This window comes from Pyxicephalus adspersus, chromosome 3 (genome assembly GCF_032062135.1).
Source record: "Pyxicephalus adspersus chromosome 3, UCB_Pads_2.0, whole genome shotgun sequence".
Taxonomy (NCBI): domain Eukaryota; kingdom Metazoa; phylum Chordata; class Amphibia; order Anura; family Pyxicephalidae; genus Pyxicephalus; species Pyxicephalus adspersus.
This window is the reverse complement of record NC_092860.1, coordinates 70,045,337-70,063,344: the sequence shown is the minus strand read 5'-3', so window position 1 is coordinate 70,063,344 and position 18,008 is coordinate 70,045,337. Positions and strand designations below refer to the sequence as shown.

At 37.3% G+C, this 18,008-nt stretch overlaps 1 protein-coding gene across 4 annotated transcripts in view; it reads left to right on the top strand.

Moving 5' to 3' along the window:
- The window catches only part of PIP5K1C (phosphatidylinositol-4-phosphate 5-kinase type 1 gamma), a 150,159-nt gene that overhangs the window by 100,901 nt on the left and 31,250 nt on the right, over positions 1 to 18,008 (top strand). For all 4 annotated transcript variants that reach the window (XM_072405098.1, XM_072405096.1, XM_072405099.1 and 1 more), the window contains exons 13-14: positions 9,697 to 9,835; positions 17,222 to 17,254. In XM_072405098.1, coding sequence (XP_072261199.1) covers positions 9,697 to 9,835; positions 17,222 to 17,254 — 172 coding nt within the window. The remainder of the gene's footprint in view (positions 1 to 9,696; positions 9,836 to 17,221; positions 17,255 to 18,008) is intronic.

The window sequence follows — 18,008 nt, the reverse complement described above, 5'->3', positions numbered from 1 at the left end:
AGAGTATACCTGGTAAAATATTTTGCAAATAATTTTATTGTATTATAATAAAATTATTTAACACTTGGAAAGGACAACCGAGGTCATATAGATCTGTTCCTCTGTCAAAGTTAGGAATGTGTCCTATCCTCCTCCTGTGTCACTGTCTGTATCTGTCTGTCATTTGCAGCCCCTATAATACAGCGCTTCATAATAGGTTGGTGCTATATAAATACTGTTTATTATTAATATTATGAATAAACAATTTTTTTAATGGATAGCATCTTGAGACCAATTTGTACTAAGACCAATTTGTACTGAGACCAATTTGTATTAAATAAATCATTTCGTAAGTGGCAGTGTTCACGTTAGTATGAAGTGCCCATGGTATTATTCTGTTACTTTGGTCTCATCTGTTCATAAGGCATTGTTCCAGAAGTCTTGTGCTTTGTTTAGATGCAACTTTGCATCTAAAGCTACGTACACACTTCCAATTATTATCGTTGGAAAACGAACGACGAACGATTCTGCACAATATCTACGAACGATCGTATAGCACCGATCCTGCACATAGAGATAACGACACGATCGTTCGTAGATATTGTACACACAATAGATACGATCGTTTGAGCGATAGAGGAACTATGTGCACGACAGGAAAGTAAACGAACGTTCGTTCATTACGCATGCTCAGACCATGGACGATCAACGAACGACCGTACACACGAACGATGTTCAACGATCGTCGTCCAATCCGATCCGCCGGTCCGGTCGTTCGTTTCCAACGACTTTCCTCGTTCGTCGGCGTCGTTGGTTACTTTTTTACGAACGATTTTTTGCCCAATCGATCGTTCGTCGTTCGTTTTGAACGATAAAAATTGGAAGTGTGTACGCACCTTAAAGCCTAAGCCATGCTGCCATGTTGCCATGTTATCTTTGAAGAGATTATTTTCTCTGAGCAGCCCTCAGAGAAATACTTGTTTAGTCTTTTCCTAATTGTTCTCTCATGGACATCTTGTCTTCTTCCTGGGTCACCTGACCCAGGCGTGAGATTGGGTGCCTAGGCGATCGAGAAGTAGGGGCCGGTGCTGCACCCTTTTTTTTTTTTTTTTTATAAAAAAATGATGTTGCACTGAAAAAATACAAACAACAGAAATTTTACCCTACAGAAATTTTACCCTAGACATAGGGTAGACAGCCCTTTTTCTGAGTTTAGGTATGCTTCAAATGTTGGACTTCAAATTGTTTGGGAATTACCTTATAACCTTTTCTAGACTGATGGGCAGCAATGATCCCAAGCACATCAGCAAATCCACAGCAGAACAGTTGAAAAAAGAAACAAATATCAAAGTGTTGCAAAATCCCAGTCAAAGTTCAAACCTCGACCCGACTGAAATGTTGTGATCTGAAAACAAATGCTTCAAAGCCTCAACTAACTGAAGCAATGCTGTAAGAAAGTGTGGGGCAAAATCTCCCCACATTGATCTAAAAAGAGGCAGATGTCTTTCAAGATAATATTGCTTTAAGGTATTGCTTCCAAAGGTAGTACAAAGAATTATTCCTAGATATTTGCAGCGCAGTGTAGTTAGGAATGTGGATTCTGGAAATCAAAAACAAGCACCATACAAATGGATACCCTAAACAATCTAACATTTATACCCCCTGCAGTTTAATAACAAAGCAAACCTTCAACCATGTAAATAGATTACAACTGAACAGGCTGCTTGGATAGAACTTAGAATAGATCCAGTTACATTTGTACAATATATACAATTATACAATTTACAGAATGACAATTGCCAGTGCAATTCCACTGTTCTGCTATGCCCAGACAGATATATGATATGACATATGAACAAGAGTTAACTTTAAATTGGAATTGTCATAAAAATCAAAAAATACTTCTTACCTTCTGCAGACCCTCCAATCCTTCAACACCTGGCCTTAAACTGCGCCGTCCTGGATCCGCCGTTTGTAAGCACCGGGCGCCTCCACTTGCCTCCTTCTTTTGGCTACGTCATTAGGTAAGTAGAAAGCGCAGTGTAGATATCATATGCACTTTTTTGTAATGCCTTTAAAAGGCCCTTTTGCGCTTTCTACTTACCTGATGTAAGTATCCTAGGAGCCTCTGCGCTCCCATTCAGTTCATTCAGAAGGGTAGGGTCTTCCCCCACTTTTTTTTTCTCTAGGTAGGGACTTACTGTCCAGTGGGAGCATTTAGATATGAAGCCTAATAATGTTCAAATTCTTTACCTCTTTTGTTGCTAAGGGAATTTTTCACACATATGCTAAAGTACATTTCTTATGAGAATGCACAAATTCCTAAAATATACATGGTACATTAGCCACACAATATGAAGGTAAACACATTCTGCTGAACTACATGCACATACATTACAATTACAATTGTAAAAAAAAAGTCAATGTTAAGTAGGATACTGCAATAAAACAATAGAACTTCAATGTCCCATGAGCAAGACTGTGTCATTTGTGTAATTGAAGTAACAAATCTCAGTAAGCAAAATCCCCTGAAAAACATAAGACATATTTTTGTTAATGTTCTGTAAAAATAACAAAGTAAAAAAACAAGCACAAAATGTGCTTTAAATATTTTATATTTTCTATATATTTAAAAAAGAAAAAGTTTATTCCTGGCAAGTTGTACATTTCCACTGTATTTCCAGTGATGCAACTGTGAAAGTGGCAGATCTCATTAACTTGTGCATCTGGTTTTCTCACATTTTATATTCATCCTATATTCTGAGAATGGGAAGTGGTTGACCAAGGAGAACCGTATACCACTATATATGTTGATCCCATTGCAAAAAATAGTGTTCAGTGATTGTGCCACCAAATAGTTAATGAACAAAATAGAGGGCATTTCCATGGACTGATGTGGTTGTTATGTGTGGGAACCCTCCCAGATGTATGGTTCCATGCTGTGAAATGTTCTGTACACTATGGCATAAATAAAGATGATGTCAAGTCAGGAGATGGTGGTGTCGGAACCAAAAAAAGGTGAGAAAATTTTATCTAAAATGTTTTCATTAAATAATTTTATACATAACACATTATTACATTCATCATGACAATCATACAACAAAGAAAAGGAGAAAAAAATTCAGAAACACTCTGACTATGCCTTGACCACCCTCTTTTAACCTCCTTATACTACCCTAAGCCATATTATTAAATACAATCCATTAATCTAGTAGCTCTCGATATCTGAAAGTATTTTTAAACATAATCCAAGTTTACCAAGTACCAAAATATTATTCCTAGCAATTCCTCCTCCTGTGCTGTGAGTTGTTTCATATATTGTATATTTTCTAGTTCTGTAATAAATTCTTGCAGAGTTGGAGGTTCATGTGAGTTCCAATGTCTTGGGATAACTGCTCCGGCTGTTGCTAGAAAGTGACTGAAAACACCCACTTTTCAATAACCCAGGAACCATGGGCCAGAATGTGACAGCCAGGTGTTGCATATTTTACTAACAGTAATTTGATTAACAACTTGCACCTCATCCTAAAGCTTAAATATTATCGTAAACTTTTGTCATATATGCAATAAAGTGCCTTTTTGTAGTTTATACTAGAGAAGGTATCTGAAATCTAATATCTAAATCCAGTAATAGTGATTAGGGTAGAATTTTTCCAAGAGTACTTTATATATGCAACAGAGGTTCTTTGAGTAATCGTCACATGGGTACAGAGCTTGTGCTACAACTCCTCCAGGGTCAACGGGTGCATTGTCCTCTCATGACCTCTCCTTAAGAGGTTGTGTGAGTTCAGTACCCACAGCCCTAGAGGAATTGTAGCACGTGCTCTGTATCCATTTGGGTACAGAGCACGTGCTACAACTCCTCTGCCTGCAGCGAACTCACATGACCTCTCAAGGGAGAGGTTTGTGAGGACAATGCACCCGTCAGCCCTATCGCAGTTGTGGTATGTGCGCTGTACCCCCTAGGGTGTTCAAGCGTCATCAGGGTTTACCTTTACTCAGCCATTCAGCACTAAAAGGTGAATGGGGAGACTTGTCCTCATTTACCCTCTAGTACCTGGAAAACCCATGCTGTCAGGAGTCCCACTGTGTGCTGTGCTCATGTCATGAATGCAGCTGTGGGAATTATCATTTCATTTAAAACGTTTGTAAAAATTCATATAAACTCAGTGGGAGCAATTACATGCGTTTTTACAACAGTCTGTGTAGACCCAGCCTTACTAAATATTTAAAACCTGTTAAGGATAGACGGGATTGATATATGAAGTGAAGTAATATATAAAAGAAGATCGTCCACAAACATTGCTAATTTGTATTGCTTTGCCTGAATTGACAACCCCTTAACCCTCCTGGCAGTCTTATATATCTAATATATCAAAAGACGTACATTATTTTGCATGGAAAGTTGTTGTTTAATAGTTTAGGCCAGGGGTCTGCAACCTGCGGCTCCGGAGCCGCATGCGGCTCTTCAGCCTCCTTGTTGTGGCTCCCTTCGGCTGCCGTGGGGAGATCTCTGATGGGGGATCCCCTTCCTCCCAAGACACTGCGGAGGAGGGGGGATTCCCTATCCGGTGTTCTAATGAAAAAAATCTACCAGTGAAATAAATCTACCACGGGGCGTGTACAAATGGGTGTGTACAATGACATCCCCCTCCTTTGAACCCCAATTCCTCTGGAATGGGGAGATGTACAAAACCAAAACTGTAGGTGCAAGTGGGGGACACCTGTGACTAACACTCCCTAAAATTTAATTGTTAGGCTATCATCAGAACATAAAGAACTCTGCCCATCAAAAAAATCTACCGTTACACATTGCTGGAGGCACCTGAACCCCAATTTCTATGGAACAGGAAGGGGGTTCATTGTTCATAATGGTGAACAAAATTAGAGGTGCAAGTGGGGGACACCTGTGGCTAACACCTCCTAAAAACTCCACCCATCAAAAAACCCCTACCCTTGTTGGAGGCTTCTAGCACCTAAACCCCAATTTATCTGGAAACAGGGGTACAGGTGAAAAAAATGTGAGGTGCAAGTACAGGACACCTGTGGCTAACGCCTCCTAAAAATTCATAAAAACTCTGCCTATCAAAAAAATCTACCCTGTTACACATTGCTGGAAGCATCTAGCATCTGGACCCCAATTTCTCTGGAACGGGGGGGAGGCGGTACAGGTGACCAAAATAGAGGTGCAAGTGGGGGACACTTATGGCTAACACCACCTACAATTGAATCGCTAAGGCATCATCAGAAAATAAAGAACTCTGCCCTTCAAAATAATCTACCCTGTTACACATTGCTGGAGGCTTCTAGCACCTGAACCCCAATTACTCAAGATTGGGGGGTACAGGTGAACAAAATTAAAGCTGCAAATGAGGGAGACCTGTGGCTAACACCCCTTAAAATTTCATCGCTAAGGCATCGTCAGAACACAAAGAACTCTGCCGATCAAAAAAATCTACCCTGTTAGGTTAGAAGCCTCCAGCTTCTAATGTAACAGGATGATACGTTAGAAGCTGGAGGCTTCTAGGGGCATAGTTCAGTGTTTAATTTATTTCAAAGTAGGCCTACACATGCACACTTGTTGTAACAGGTAAAATTTAAAAAATATTAAAACTTTTAAAAGTTTATAAACTGTGTTATGTTTTGCGGCTCCAGACTATTTTTCTTTAGTGGAAGAGGAGGCAAAATGGCTCTTTTGATAGTAAAGGTTGCTGACCCCTGGTTTAGGCCTATATATAACATTATAAATAAAAAAATGTTATTAAAAAATTTAGATTTTTTAAAATTTGTCCAAAGAAGCGTACAATAATAGAATAAACTTTTGGATTTATTTTTTATAACTTTTATATTGTGATCAATGTTTTAAAATCAGATTACAATGAAATTTGCTTTTAAATTTCCGAGGATGTGATGCAGAAGCCAGCTAGGGACAGCTCGATCGATGGGAGCAGGTATGATTTTTTTTTTTTTTTTGCAAACAAGGCAATACAAATTAAAACCACAGCAAATGTAGAGTAAACCCTTCCGGACCCAGACTTTATTAGTGCTTTAATAGCACTCGTTACATCCTCTTCAGATATCAGAGCTTCCAAAATCACAGTCACTACATCATCCAATGGGAAGTAAACCTTACATATTTCTAAAGCTTCTTGTGGGTCAAAAATAGATAGAATATTTGTAAAATTTGACTTAGAATGAAAACACCTAGCTAATAAACATCCACATGTATCCCTTGTCCTATAGAAGATATGCCATATTCGGTCCCAATATCCTAAATACATTTGATTGTGCAATGTAAGCAGGTGATGCCTGGCTTCCAGTCATTTTAATCAACTTTCCTGCTGAAAGATTATTATTATGTAAATGTCCCAGCTCCTGATACGTCCATGCTTACCTCATTCCTGTTCTTTTTTTTTATCAAGATCCATGTTAAGCTGCGTACACACTTCCAATTTTTGTCGTTGGAAAGGATCTTTCACGATCCTTTCCAACGACAAGGAAGTGCACGATGCATGAACGGTGCTGTACATACAGCACCGTTCATGCTCTATGGAGAGGGGAGGGGGAGAGCGACGGAGCGGCACCCTGCTGCGCGCTCTCCCCTTCCCTTTCATTAGGATCGGCTGTCGTCCATCGTCCGTGGATCTGGCAGGTCGGTCGTCCGGACGATGGACGACACCGACTGTACACACGGCAGATTTTCGCCCGATAATTGGCCGATGCCGATTATCGGGCGATAAAAATCTGACGTGTGTACGTAGCTTTAGATTAGTAATATAGAAATAGTGTCAGTGATTGCCTGAATACACATTGGATCCTTGAGTCTCCAACACCTTCCCCCTACTTGTGTAAAAGGTATTGAGGGTGACAAAGTCACTGAAGAGTGGTCTGGCCAAGATAAAGGATCAACAGTGGCCTTTGATTGCCAATCAAGTGCATGGTGAATAAGAACTATGTACAACAGAATTAAAAGTATAATCTCTGTCAGAAATATGGAGAAATCCACTAAACATCACTCAACTGCATCCTATTCAATTTATTCTTAAATGCATTAAATTTAGAGTTGGCGATTGAGGATTTACCCTAGCTTCAATACAAGTTTAGGATCAAGTAAAATCACCTCTCACTATGAGAGTACCTTTGGAAAAGTCACTAAAAATCTTCAAATATTCTAAAGCAGCCATTTTGGGTTGTTAGTTAGGCATATAAAAGGAGACTATTGTATATGTGAATCAAGAAAAATATAAAGCATGGATTTATGAACGGCAATTGAGACACCTTTAGATTAAGCATCTGTGTTTGAACTATGAAACCATGTAGTAAAATACCAGTTTGTACAGATACATATAAGACCTAATTTAAATGTGTTTTTTGAAAGACTTAAATTTGGATTTCATCTTTATGCATACCATACTAAAATTGAGAGCATTTCTGTGGACTATTTAGTATAAGACCTTTAGTGTTTAGGATCTAATTTTAACTTGCATTTCTTTTGCAGAAGCACCAGCTATAGCAAAAAAAAAAATCATATCAAACAATACTGATGTATATTCTATGGTTCAACTTGTTTCCTAATTAAACTGAACTTATGAACCTTAATTTATTAAATAATACATTTATTGAATAATCTCCACATGTGATTTTTAGATGCATACTCAAGTATCAGTTTATCCAGGGGGCAGCATTTGGCATGCCATTGTTGGCAAACCTATTTGTAGTGTAGATAGGACAATTGACCACTATCAATTGGAAAAGATAGCATCTCTCTTTCTTTTAGAGGCAAACACTGCAACAAAGAGGTTTTGGCCAACAGATTGAACTTTTGACATGACTGACCAATGAACACTAAAGTACAACATTTTCATCTGGAGTCTGCAGACAGGACTGCTTTCCCGATAAGGCTGTAATGCTAAGGTTGAGTGGAGATTTTTTGTAGACCAACAATTGGGAGTGGCCACAAACTGAGAATGGAAAGGTGGACTGAAAAAGAACACAGCCAGGAGAAGCCAGGTAAAGCTGGAAAGAACCCTGCCTGATGCAAGATATCTTGTTGAACAGGTATCTTAGCAGACAAGTCCTCACAGATGTGCAGATGTAGATGAAGTAACTGCATTTAATTATTGCTTGATCGCTGCAAATTCTGCTTGTGAGTATGTTTCTAAATGAGCCAGGTTTCTATTCAGATCTTGCCTGGTAGGCATAGGGGTATGGGCTTTCCAATTCCATACATCTTTCATCATTGGAGCAAAGTACATGGATTCAGATGTCTCCTGCCCCCCCGTTGTAGGAGAGAGGCCATGCTACTATGTGACAACACTTGTGTCAATTGCTTGTATCGCGGGTGTCTCCCACTTATTTACTACTAATTATCTGTACGTGTCTGGCCGAGTGTGCGTCCCACAAACCTCGCAATACTGGATAAGAAATTGTGGCCAACATTCAAGGCCATGGCTTTGCTGCCTGATCCTGCATCGTTGAAGCTTCTGAAGAAAAAAAAACATGGTATCCCCCAAGTGTTGCTATTTTTCATGCCCCATCAGAGCCTCTTAAACTATTTCTTAGAGCTCATATTCTCGTCCTTCATGCGTTAGGCACTAGCCGGTAAGAAGACTTTACAAGGTTTCAAGACCATGGTGGACTGCACAGAAGGAATATAGTTCTGATTTAAGTCCATTGTCATGGCATTTGGAAGTTGAGAATTTTAATACTTTTTAGATTAAATTATTTTGGTCACTGGTGGCACAATTTACTGTCATTTCATTTATTGGTCATGTCACAGTAGGTTTTAATTTTTGCCATTTTGTTTATAATAAACTACTTTAAACATATTTTTTTTATAGTATCAGCTGTTCATTAGATATTTCAGACATTTTATTACAGTGTTGAGAACAGTAATTGTCTGCTTGCATTCTTTGCAACTGCATTTAATTTTTCAACTTATTTAAGACATGAGGCCTGATTTTTTTAAAGCTCTACAAGAATGGAGAAGATAGATTATCACGGGAGAACCTGGGTGATTCTGCAAACCTGAAATCGATTTCTTAAAAAAAGGTTGCTAATATTAGAATGTTTTCAGCCTAGACCAGATCTATTCCAGATTTGCAGGACCACCCATTGCCTCTCAACTTTAATAAATGAGACCTGTTATGTATGGCATAGACAATGAACAGGTGGTAAAGAACTGTACTTAGTGAAATGCAAATTTTGTTTTCCCCAGTATGAGCTGACCTCTGAACATAGGTAATGAGCACAAAGACTTCAACAGCTGCCTAAAAACTGAGTTTCACTTCTTTGAAATTACATGAGTGTAAGAGCTGGCCAGGCCAGGACACTAGGTGTTCGATTTTACTGTGGATAAAAAGTATGTTTTCTTATTATCATCATACAATACTATATTTTTAAATACATTGAAAACAAACTAAAATATTTATCTGGGTTCTTTCATGGCCCTGGTTACCTTTTATAACCTTCCATGTGTTTCATTTATGTATTTAGGGGCTACTCCACTCCCAGTTCCTGTTTATAATGTTTTTACTTTGCATACTAAAATTAATCTCACCATATATTCCTTTTAACTTACTTGTCAAATACCTACAACAAACATTCCATTTTTACAGATCTTGTTACTATTTAAAAAAAGTGTAAAAATATATTTTAAAAATATAAAAAGTTATCTATTATAAAATCTTGTTATAATGTATGTTTCTATTTTCATAGGACGATCAGACATACTGCCATGTACAACTCCATCATTTGAAGAAGCTACGACAGTTTCTATTACTACAACATTATCTTCCACATCACTTTCAATTCCAGAACGTTCCCCATCAGAAACTTCAGAGCAGCCTCGTTATAGGTAAATGTTCTTTAAAAAAAAAAAAAGCCTCGTTTTTTTTGTTTTTAGCACCACATTTCTTTCTTAAAAAAATGTCAACACAAGAGAGTAAATCTTAATTACAAGGACCTTTTTAAAAATATACATGCTAAAATCATCAGGCAATAATGATAGCCCTTCTTGTACATTTCATTGTATTATAAACCAGGAGTTACTTGTAGATCAGATGTCCCCTTCAGAACAAAAAGGTTCATAAAGTGTAAGAATCCTTAAGATATGCACAGGCAAGGCCCAGGCCTCAACCAAGATGACAAAAATCAAATAATTCTTTTGATATGCGGACTAGGGAAGAGTTGTGTCAAAGCAGAAAGGCCTGTTTGGGTGCATATTTCCAAACAAATTCTAACCATTCTTTTCCAAGACAAAAAATATGTTAACCTGCACCTTATCCCTACATACTCAAAGTTTACATATACTGCAAATTTAAAACTTTGATAATATTTGTAACTGAAAAACCTACATGATGAAGGAATATGTACCGGCAAAAGATGTTAGGCAAAAGAATTGGGGGAGAGGAAAATGAGTATTTTTGTCAAGTTTTATCCAGTTACTGAGGATAGGATGGAAACTGTACTTTGGACTAGGTCTAGGTGGTGCCTATATATCCAGGAACTCCATCCAAATGGAACAACGTCCCACAAAACTTATGCTCGGGTACCTTTTGATGCTAGAGGTGAGATTGCATTCATTGCAATACAGAATCTGGCACTGTTTGAAATGTTTAATTAAGTAGGTTTCCAATGAATTTCAAAACTTGATTTAGCAAAAAAAATTAAGAATCGCTCAGGATTTTGTAGTCCGAAAATGTTTGTGTAATTGTTTGTGCTGTGTGCCAAAATCGTTTTAAAACTGAACAAGAAAAAAATATGAGACATTGTTTCCACCTTCCAATTACATCTCCAACATAGATTGCGAACGGTTGGAAAAAATGTAAGTGCTGTTAGGTTCTATATTATTCGAGACACTACCTTATAGCCCAACTTTTCTAATCTGCTTCCATTGCAACAAAGTAAACACCATCCCCACCATCCCACATAAAGAGAGTACTATTGAAAAAAAAAAAAAAAAAGTTTATATAGGGCCATTCCAAAGAGGTTCAACTGCAATAAAAACTGACAAAGAAAACAATACCCAGAGGCAAGAGAGCATAAAAAACAACACATTTGGAAGGATCTCCATGATTATGTCTAACTTGCGCCCTGTTATTATGAAAAGGATGCCTTATTTAACATAATTATCCTTACGTATCACATTTGCTCTCAGATCATGGAAAGATAGTTGGTTAGTCTGTTAAATGCTTCTTTGGATGCAAGATTAGAAGTATGCATGAGTTTTCTTCTAAATATATCTCTTAATTTTTCTTCTCCTTTCCTTATTTCAACTAAACTACAAAGTCTCCTAATCTTTACAATAAGAAATATTTAAATAACTATACAAACAATTATAATATTAAGTAAAATTATAAATGTATTTTACTGAATATTTTGCATTGCATGTATTACAGATAATTTTGATACTCTAAAAGTAACTTTAGTGAATTCAATACAGTGGATTTATATGTGTAAAAGCAGTACATTGATGAACATTTATTTTACAGTATAATATAATAGTATGAGTAAATTATTTATTATATATATATATATATATATATATATATATATAAAATATATATATTTTTTTGGATTTAATTTATTATTTTGACATGATTTTGTGTTTCCAACTTTTTTTTATACTCATACTGTTATTATAGTGTAAAATAAATTTTCGTGAAAAACAATACTGCTTTTAGACATATAAATCCAGTCAGAAATGAACCGCTCAGAAGGTTACTCTAATAATATCCATAGCACTTGTTACGCTTCCCAAAGTTCTAAATCCTCACAAAATACCTTCAAATAAACCTTTTGTTTCTAGTTGTAGTGTTTAATTTTTCCACTTAACCTCTGATCCATACCTAATTCTGGGTTAATCAAATACTGTTGGAATTTTGAATATCTGGTTGAAATCTTCCAACGTGTAATGCTAAATTACCCTACAAGTAACAAATGTACTATCTTTAAGAAGTGTTCTACTTTGGAAATTATTAATTTGAAACGCACTGTCTATATATACCTTTGTATCAGTACATACAATTTTTTGGGGGAGATTTATTTGCAACCTTTGTTGTTCCACATTTACTCTGTAGATTTTAATGGGATATACAACAAGTATAATTACCAGCATCTTCCAGAGTTGGATTGGTATTATGGTAAATAGATTTAGAATTATTCCAATCCACATCTCCAACTAGACTTTTACGTAACAGATGTGTTGTACTATAAGAGCAACTACCTAGAAATACATTATTCTTTTTCCAAACAAATTAAGAATTCAGTGGAGGTTGCAATACAGTATTACATTCTAAACGTAAATTATCTTTAATCAACTTCAATAGTTTTAACTAACAAAGGATAAGTTTTCACTTGTGGGATAATTATGTCCATTACAGTAATGTTTACATTTATTCTTACTTTAGCTAATTCCCTTTTAATTTGAAATCTCTATGGTCTAGTAATATCCCTTTTTAAATACCTATTACATTTAAATGTTCTGGGTCTAGAACCTTCAAAAAAACTTTCACTTCCGCATCCTCCCACCTTTTTTGTACCTACCATATGTTTAACAATATCTCCTGCTTATTCAGATGTAACACTCCAAAATCGCACTTCAGTTAAATTATATTCCCAAGTACCACTCTTATTATTATGCATATAAAGAATAAAGTGGCTAATGATAATGGTATCACAAACACAATAAGACTTTTCCTAAAGATGAGTCTTCTTATATCTCTTTCATTCAAACGACTTCTTTTGATGTTTTCATCATCATTTAGGTTGTACATTGAAGTCATTCCAGTAAAAGAAATGTAGTATCATTATTTTGGTACATACAATTTGAGCTGATCTACATGTACTAACATTTCCTGTTGTCTTTAAACATTTTTTCCTGAGTCAAGTGGTCTTTTTACTTTTATCATTACTTGTCCCTTAACATCAAGTATTTCAAAGGGATCTTCCCAATTACTTAGCCACGGCCCACTTTTTCTGAACATTTTAACCATTACCATTGCTCCTTTAACACATTTTGAAAAATGTGGTGGTATGATCTTTTGCATATGTGAAGCTGCATGTGGCAAAATTGTGTTCAGGTTTTCCTGAATTAATTGTAACCATTTACTTCTTAGGATTGCATCCCTATGAGAAAGTAGAAAAAAATTATTTATTTGTAAACACTAGGGGCATCTTTCTTCCTGTCATTCAAATTCAAATGGAGTGTATTGAGTAGCAGAAGAAGTAGTGCTTCTTAAGCTACGTACACACTTCCAGTTATTATCGTTGGTAAATGAACGACGAACGATCCTGCACGATATCTGCGAACGATCGTATAGCACCGATCCTGTACATACAGATAACGACACGATCGTTCGTATCTTTTGAAGTTACTTTCAGTTTCATTCTGCACTGCAGCCAGCATCGAGGAGTCACACAGAGGCACACAGTGGCAGGTATTGGTGGGTGTCTTAATTGCGGGGGGTGCTTTATTTTAATTTTTTGAGCAAAAATCGGGGGGGAGGCTTATTTGATGGGGATGCCTTATCATCAGGGAAACATGGTAGCTCTTTCTCTCATTTCCTGTTCTTGGTTGTCACGCTGTTGTACTGTCTCTGAAGCTCAAGATGTAGTAGCTGTTTCTCTCATTTCCTGTAGTCGGGTCCCACGCTGTTGTACTGTCTCTGAATCTCTAGATGTAGTAGCTCTATCTCGGTTATCCTGTAGTCGGGTCTCACGCCGTTGTACTGTCTCTAAAGCTCTAAATGCAGTAGCTCTCTCGCTCAGCGTGGCAAGTCTTGTATTCCTGTCCTCAGGATTTTCTTGTCTATGGTATTTCATTTTTTTGCCTTCGATTGCAATTACGTTTTCTCGAAAAGCATTATTACAGGCCAGAAATTTTGTAGAAGAGTAAAAAAAAAAAAAATGTAAAAATATAAGCAAAAGGCACACTGTCACTGAGCAATACACACATACATACATACATACATACATGCAAATATATACATATAGCACAGCGCTGTACAAAGATCAGCAGTGCACTCACATGAGTCTGAGTTATATGTCCAGCAAGTTTAGTTGAAATGTGTCAAAATGCGTTTCCTATTGATGACATACACATATACATGCAAATATAGCTCTGACATATAGCACAGCACTGTACAAAGATGACTGGTGCACTCACATGAGTCTCAGTCATATGTTTGGCAAGTTTGGTTGAAATGTCTCCATGCGTTTCCTAGTGATCACATACACACATCTATATATATAACACATACATACAAACATACATCCAAAAATAGCTCTGACATATAGCACAATGATGTACAAAGATCAGCAGTGCACTCACATGAGTTATATGTCTAGCAAGTTCAGTTTAAATGTCTCGATGCGTTTTCGAGTGATAGTGGATCATAGCAAGTTTGGTTAAAATGTCTCCATGCGTTTCCTAGTGATCACCAAATATAGCTCTGACATGTAGCACAGCGCTGCACAAAGATCAGCAGTGCACTCACATGAGTCTCAGTCATATATATGGCAAGTTTGGTTGAAATGTCTCCATGCGTTTTCGAGTGATGGTGGAACATACTTACATACATACACACACCTATACATACATCCAATTATATATAGATTGCAAAGCCAGGTACAGATCTATGAGATATGGCTAATTATAGACCAATATCATTAATGAGTTTTGACCTAAAAATTATTATATCATCAGGTCCTGGACCAGACATGTAGTTCCATCATCTTCATTTTATTGGTTCAATCTGGTTGGAATGGTTGTCCCAGAAGTGGGGCCATGCTTCCTTCAATCAATCTACAAAAGTGATAGTTTATCGTGGGAATGCTTATTTCATTTATTGTAAACAATAGATTTTGAGTCACATTATCATAATGTTTTGTCAGCACTCTCCGTCAGCTCATGGAATTTTAATAGATTTGTTGATCCCTCTTGAGTTTTCCTGGCTTGGGTCCTTCATTGTCTTGGTATATTTCTTGTCACAGCGAAAAAACACAGGGCACCGCCATCATCGTTCCTTTTTTTTTTCCGTCTTCTTCCTACATTACTTGATCTCACACTGTGCAGGCGCAGGATCCGATGATGTAAATGGAGAAAAAAAAGTGCCGATCTCCTAGAGAAGACCTGGAGCAGTGGTTCCCAACTTTTTTTCATCTGGGGACTGCTGTTGATATTGAGATAAAACCTGGGGGCCACAATGCAAACAAACTTTAAGGATGTATGTTTAATAAGATTAATTTAATTCACAATGAAATTAAATTTAAATGTTTCTAGTTACCGTACATGCACCAAAAAAAGGAAATGAATTTACAAATCAAGAATTTCTGTACTCACTATTTAATGCTCATTTTTTTAACCTCCCTAGCGTAATTCCGTACAAATTTGCGTGCAAAAAGCGTTACAATTTTTTTGCATGGGAATTTATTTTGCATTGTAGGATAAAATTTTTAGGCATAACTCCCCAAAATATGTCCAATAGTAATACATTTAATTAATTTAATAATAAATTTTAAAAATAAAAAAAAGAAATCTGTTAAAAAAAAAAACTAGTTAAAAATGTAATATAAGTGTACAGTAGCATATATATTATATATATATATATATATATATATATATTTTATATTTTATATATATATATTATAATTACATATATATTATACAGCTATTTTGTATTGAATCCAATACAAAATTTTTCAAATTTCCCGCCGCTCCACGTGCACGAACCGGCGCATGCAACGACTAGGGAAGAACCCCATTGATCTCAGCTTTTTACTTCGCGGCTGGAGATCGGGGAAGACGGACGACAACGGAGCAAGGTAAGTGGGTTTTTTTTAGCTTAATTAAAGATTTTTATTAATTAAAGATTCAAAATTTAAGCTATCATACAGTGCTGGCTGGTCATATACTGATCCCCGTTCACCATTCCTGTACCAAAGAGCAGAAACTACACTATACAATGAGTCCTGTCAGTTAGAGGGGGCCACCAAACTTCCAAACTTGTACCCCAAAATCCTTGCAATGGATACTTCCAGAGAAATGGAACTCATGTGATAGCCAAGGTCCCTACATCTCCCTGTCTCTCAGAAATTAGGGTTCACAGAAGGTAGGTGGCCAGCAATGTGTGACAAGGTAGCATGGTATGACAGGTAATGTTTTTCATATCTTGTAATGGCACCGTAGTGATGACATTTTAGTGGGAGTTAGCCACAAGAGTCCCCCACTTGCAGTTACATGACTCTTTTCTTACAGAGAAAATGGGGTTCATAGATAGTAAGGGGATAGCTATGTGTGACAAGGTAGCATGATATGATGGGTATAACATTTTTTATTGGGGGGGAGGGCAGCTATGTGTAACGGGAACCCCACCAGTCGCTCAGTCCCTCACACTGCAGCATCTGCAGTGCAGAGCGCTTCTAAGCGTCTACCCTTAGGTAGGGGTCCATGGCATGAAGGAGTAACCACACTGCAACGTCACCACCAGTTTGAATGCAGTACTAAAGGTTTTATGGATGAGCAAGTATATATTTGAGGCACCACAGCACAGAGCCAATTGACAGTACCCTAATGCTCATTGTCATGGAAGTGGGACCTGGGGGTCCCAAACATGTAAATTCAATTTGGGGACTGAGGTCTTGAAAAAGCCCCCCTTAATGTGAAAATTTCACTGCTTGTTATTAGGATTTCATGCTTGTTACCCTGTATCTGACAACTAATGGTTTAGTACCCGCTCTCAGTGTCCCATGTGTACCCTGAAAATCTCACATTTCCATGACGCTCAGTGTAAGAGATATGAAGGTTTATATGGTAATAATGACTGCAGCATGGACACAGACACAGCTCTCATGCTGCTGCTGCTTGGATTATCTTCCAGTAAAAGGTGGGCAGGGAGCAGTCCCAGTTGATTTCCAGGTCTATAGGACATGCCCACTCTCTCCCTCTCCTGGTAGAAAGATCTCATAGAGGAACATAGGAGATGCGTGTGCCCCATCCCCCGCAAGACAACAAGCAGAGATGGAATGAGCCGAGGGCCAGATCTGGCAGCTCCTTCTGGCAGCTCCTTCTGCGCATGCCTGAGATTGTGGCAATCAAGGCAGAAATGGGAGGGGCTTTACCCTCCAAAAATAAGTTTACAGGTCATATAGGCCATGTTTTATTTCATTTGTTTTGTTTTTTTTGTTATGATCTAGCAGTGGATCATTAAGCATAAATATTCTATTTTCTATCTCTTCACAGGAGACGTACTCACTCATCAGGACATGATACCCGGTAAGAGGGAACTTTGGTTCTTTTGAAATGTATGTTCTGTACTTTGTAGATCACAGATTTGGTATTACTATGTTTGGTTTTCACTAAATGTAGCACTATGCATTAAGGTCAAACCTCTCTACTGTGGTCTTGTCTCTGAGCTAATTAGCACTTGTGAATTTGCTGGAGCATCAACTCCTGGGAAGACTGACAACTGTTTTGTATGTTTTTGAATGATTTTACTTGTGAATAATCTTTCTCACTGTAGATTGAAAATTTGTTTGCCAATGCCTTATAAGGCCAAGATTTATCTTTTCTCTTTAGCATTGTGTTAACACACCTAAATGCTCCAGACCAGCAAACTGCTAGAACTTATGCTTTTATAGAGGTGGTCAAACTTGCTGTCTGATGATCAATAATCCACTTCCACAGGTCCTCAACCACACCCAGCACCACTGCCTATCCTTTCACTCTGCCTTGTTTGCTCTTAATTATTGAATCGTGCCCTTAATCTTCTATTATTTCACAATATTGGCACAAAAAGTTTGTGGTATTAGGCGATATATATATATATATATATATATATATATATATATATATACCGTATTTTTCGGACCATTGGACGCTCCGGACTATAAGACGCACCAGGTTTTCCGCACGGGAAAACAAGAAAAAAAAAATTCATTTGATTTCCCCTGAGATCCAGCGTGCGGCACTTGTGCCCGCCCATGAAGGCGGCGCCGATCAGCATTCATCAAATCAATCGGCGCTGCCT